The following is a 4846-nucleotide window of genomic DNA, read 5'->3' as shown; positions in this document are numbered from 1 at the left end:
AGTGAATGCATTGGCACAGGAGATCACTTCCTAAATATAACAACAACAGTATAGACACTAAGAGCAACAATCAATAAAAAGGACCTCCTAAAATTGAAAATCTTCTATAAGAAAAAGGACACCATAATAAGACAAAAACAACAGCCTACAAATGGGAAAAGATTTTCACCAACCCCACATCTGACAGAAGGCTGATCTCCAAAGTGTATAAAGAAACCAAGAAACTAGACATCAAAGTACAAAATAATCAAGTTAAAAATGGGGTACAGATCTAAACAGAGAATTCTTAATGGAAAAGTCTCAAAAGGCTGAAAGACATTTCAGAAATTGCTCAACATCCTTAATCATCAGGGAAAGGCAAATAAAAATGCACCAGAATGGTCAGAATGACTAAGATCAAAACTACACACTTCTCTCACTTGGGCTGGTTCCACTCCCTGTTAGCATCTTTCCTCAGCAGTATCACATGGCTCTGGCATCTCCAACAGCCTGGGGTCTCTGAGGCAATCCAGGTTTGACTTTCACAGCTTCACATAATGGCCTCTCTAGGCCTCCAAGCAGTGACACCTGTGCCTGGCCTCAGCAGCTCTCCTCAGTCACAGAGGGAGATTCCATAACCTCTTTCTTCTAACCTTCATCTAAAGCCAGAACCATGTGACCAAAGCTGCCAAGTTCTGCTGCTTTCTGGGGCTGTGATATGGCCCCTCATTCAATGGCATCTTCACCTGCTTTCTATTTTCTATGGCTTCCTTCACTGCCAAAGCTCAGCCTTCTTGGAACTAACTGACAGGAAGTAGAAACTCGATTGAGAATATACCGTATGAATAAAATGAGTAGATTTTTTTTTATTTGGAAAACTCCAGATCACTGAGAGACACTGTCAAAACCAAGGTAAGTGGCTTCTGAAGAAAAACAGCAAACTTGTCTCCTTGCCTCAGCGTACACATGCACACACATTCTTCATCTGTGCACACACACATGTACACAAAAACACACTGTACATTATATATAAACAATTTTGTTTTACTAATAATATGTCAGTATTGATGAAGTGCAAAGACACAGACACATGGAATTTTCATATAAAATTCACTAAGTAACTGTGGTAAAAAGGGAAACTTTAAATTCACAGGATTTTTGTGGATTCAGAGAAACTACACTTAGGAAAGAGTATTAAAGTTTCAATAGGACATTTAAGCTATTTTTGATGGCTGAGAGTAGATAACATTCCCCTCAAAAGAAAAATGTAAAATGTCAGCATCAGCATGCAATTTTCTTAGTGTAACCTCAGCATCACGGAACATTTATGATATGAAGTAAAGAGGAGAGACTAAGAGAACTCCTGTGGAAATTTCAACTTATTGTATACAGAGAACTTAAAAAGATCAGTAGCAGTTGGCTGCAAAAATGTCACAAGAATGCCCATGTATAATACCACATAGTTTATTTAAATTATTAAAATCTTGATTTGCTACTTGAACTATTACAGAGTTTAAGAGGAATAAATTTTGGAAAAATTAGTTGTGGCTGCACCAGAATGAAGCCTCACAAACATCTGTCTGTATTTCCAGCTCACTGGGGCAAGGTCAATGGCCTATTCTGGCCTTGTAGGCACCAGGAATTCACACATACATACATGCTGACACAATACTCATAAATATAAAAGGAATAAATAAATCATTTTATTAAAAATGAGAATAATTATCTCTTTCTGAAAATATGGTGGCACACAGACTGTATGTGTTTCAGCCTATTGATTACTCTGTTATCAGAACTGATTTGTACCAAAGGAGTAATTGTGGGATAGACATTCATCACAAACATCTGAACATTCTGGATGACTGGGTCGTATATCCATAACAGGACTGCAGTGTGTGAGATGATGAAATCCACCCAGTACATGACCACAAAGCAAAAGACCAGCAGCAAGATGGTCTGGGTGGCCCTTTTCTCAGGGGATGCTCTCAGATGACTGAGTCTGTGAAGATGCTTGCATTGCCTCTGATGTCTGAACAAGATAATCACCATGTATACACTTGTGGCCAGCATAACTCCTACAAGAAATACATCTCTGGAGTTTGTCACTGTTAAAATCAGTGCCCTGATGATGGAGTTCATGGAGAAGAGTGAGCAGAATGCAGTGACCTTCATCTGCTTGGTCTCACTCACATTGGTAAAAGCACCAGAATAGATTATTCGGTAACTAGTGAATGACAAGTTGAAAGACCAAACAAATAAGAATGCAGAAATTATGTACTTTTTTAGTTTATATTTAAATTTTGCCAACAAAGAGGAACTGGGACTGATAGTGACAGCCTGGAACACACCCAGGAGGCAGGTGATGCTGATAGAGAGGCTTCTCATCATTCTGTTTATGTAAAAAGTTGTCTTACATTTGAAGTCATTCTTGATGTTCAGTGACTCAAATATGTCCCAAAGCCAAACATCCCCTCCAGTGAGGAGCAGCACTATGTGGATGAAGGCCAATTGACAGGAGATCATGTCCGTGGGCTTAGGTCTGTGACACAGAATTATGAAAATGTAGAAAACAAGGAGAAACATATTGGCCAGGACTCCAAGTACAACTTGGAAATTAATGACAATCCTTAATGAGGACATACGTAGAAATTGTATTAACCTTAAGAAAATGAAATTTAAAAAAGGATATTTATGCCCTGGCAATGCTGAAGCATGCATAAGCAGCCCATATGTTGTGGTTCTATTGATCTTGTCCATCTTGGGTTTCATGGTCTAAGTTTACAAGGACGAATGACCAGGTAATTTCCTCAAGAGGGCACCAGATCCCAATACAGATGATTGTGGAGACCTATTTCAAATATCTGAAAAAAAATAATGGTTATTTACCAAACGTTTGTTTCACTGGTCAGTATGTCTATATTATCATTCTGTTTTGCCTATTTATTCTTGATTAACCCATCTCTTTAATTTTTCAAGTTCTACATTAGACATGGCCTATGTTTCCATATTGTCTCAATATATCTCCTGGCTATACAGCATTCTCAGCCACAGCCGACACAGAATGCAACTTCATGTGCCTGTATTGCACCTAGACCTCACGCCTTAGAAATTGAATCCTCCTGATCTGACTTACATTGTCTCATTTTATAGTTCACACTGGAAACAGCAGTGATGAGAATAGAGGAGCATAATCATATTTGTACAACAGAATAGAAATTATATTGCTCTGAGAGAAATCACAAAAGAAATTTAAAAGAGTCAGGTGAGTCTGTTTTATATTTCATAATTTTAATATGCTCAAATTTATTTATTTATTTATTTTTTTTATTTTTATTTTTTATTTATTTATTTATTTATTAAGGATTTCTGCCTCCCCCCTCATCCACCTCCCATTTCCCTCCCCCTCCCCCGATCAAGTCACCCTCCCTCATCTGCTCAAAGAGCAATCTGGGTTCCCAGACCTGTGGGAAGCCCAAGAACCGCCCACCTCTATCCAGGTCTCCAAAGGTGAGCATCCAAACTGCCTATGCTCCCCCAAAGCCAGTACGTGCAGTAGGATCAAAAACCCACTGCGATTGTTCCTGAGTTCTCAGTATTCCTCATTGTCCTCTATGTTCAGCTAGTCCGGACTTATCCCATGCTTTTTCAGACCCAGGCCAGCTGGCCTTGGTGAGTTCCCGATAGAACATCCCCATTGTCTCAGTGTGTGGGTGCACCCCTCGCGGTCCTGAGGTCCTTGCTCGTGCTCCGTCTCCTTCTGCTCCTGATTTGGACCTTGAGATTTCTGTCCCGTGCTCCTCTGTCTCTGTCTCCTTTCATCAGCTGATGAAGGTTAATATTCATGAGGATGACTATGTGTTTGTCTTTGGGTTCACCTTCTTACTTAGCTTCTCTAGGAACATGCATTATAAGCTCATTGTCCTTTATTTATGGCTAGAAACCAAATATGAGTGAATACATCCCATGCTCCTCTTTTTGGGTCTGGCTTACCTCACTCAGGATAGTGTTTTCTATTTCCATCCATTTGTGTGCAAAATTCAAGAAGTCCTTGTTTTTTACTGCTGAGTAATACTCTAATATGTATATATTCCATACTTTCTTCATCCATTCTTCCGTTGAAGGGCATCTAGGTTGTTTCCAGGTTCTGGCTATTACAAACAATGCTGCCATGAACATAGTTGAACATATACTTTTGTTGTATGATAGGGCCTCTCTTGGGTATATTCCCAAGAGTGGTATTGCTGGATCCAGGGGTAGGTTGATTCCGAATTTCCTGAGAAACCGAAACACTGCTTTCCAGAGTGGTTGCACAAGTTTGCATTCCCACCAGCAATGGGTGAGTGTCCCCCTTTCTCCACAACCTCTCCAGCAAAGGCTATCATTGGTGTTTTTTATTTTAGCCATTCTGACAGGTGTAAGATGGTATCTTAGAGTTGTCTTGATTTGCATTTCCCTGATCGCTAGGGAAGTTGAGCATGACCTTAAGTGTCTTTTGGCCATTTGAAGTTCTTCTGTTGAGAATTCTCTGTTCAGCTCAGTGCCCCATTTTATAATTGGATTGATTAGCCTTTTACGGTCTAGTTTCTTGTTTCTAATATGCTCAAATTTAAACTATCCATATTTTCATTCATAATTCTGTTGGAATCAGAGTTGATAATTCATGACAATTCCACTATTTTAATCAGCTGTATGTCAATCTCTATTCATTTATTCATTTTTATTTTTCAATGAACTCACCACCCCAGAATCTGGGATTAGAAACAATGATACAGTTGGAGTTCATTAGTGCACTTTCCACACCCTATTAATTTTATAACCATTATTGTTATAAATGCTCCTAGATGTCTCCCAGTTTATTTCTCATCCC

General features: G+C 39.1%; 1 protein-coding gene across 1 annotated transcript; it reads right to left on the bottom strand.

Annotated features, from left to right (window-relative positions):
* Window positions 1-1701: 1701 nt before the first annotated feature.
* LOC142839183 (vomeronasal type-1 receptor 90-like) lies at window positions 1702-2619 on the bottom strand. Its single transcript, XM_075955112.1, has one exon. The coding sequence runs from the start codon at window positions 2617-2619 to the stop codon at window positions 1702-1704; it is 918 nt and encodes a 305-aa protein (XP_075811227.1).
* Between the last annotated feature and the right edge of the window lie 2227 nt (window positions 2620-4846).

This window comes from Microtus pennsylvanicus, chromosome 21, assembly GCF_037038515.1.
Source record: "Microtus pennsylvanicus isolate mMicPen1 chromosome 21, mMicPen1.hap1, whole genome shotgun sequence".
NCBI classification, from domain to species: domain Eukaryota; kingdom Metazoa; phylum Chordata; class Mammalia; order Rodentia; family Cricetidae; genus Microtus; species Microtus pennsylvanicus.
The sequence above is the reverse complement of the archived record's forward strand: the minus strand, read 5'-3'. Positions and strand labels throughout refer to the sequence as shown.

Bases quoted from the DNA above. Each gene is read 5' to 3' on its own strand.
- LOC142839183 (XM_075955112.1), bottom strand. From the start codon at position 2,619: ATGTCCTCATTAAGGATTGTCATTAATTTCCAAGTTGTACTTGGAGTC.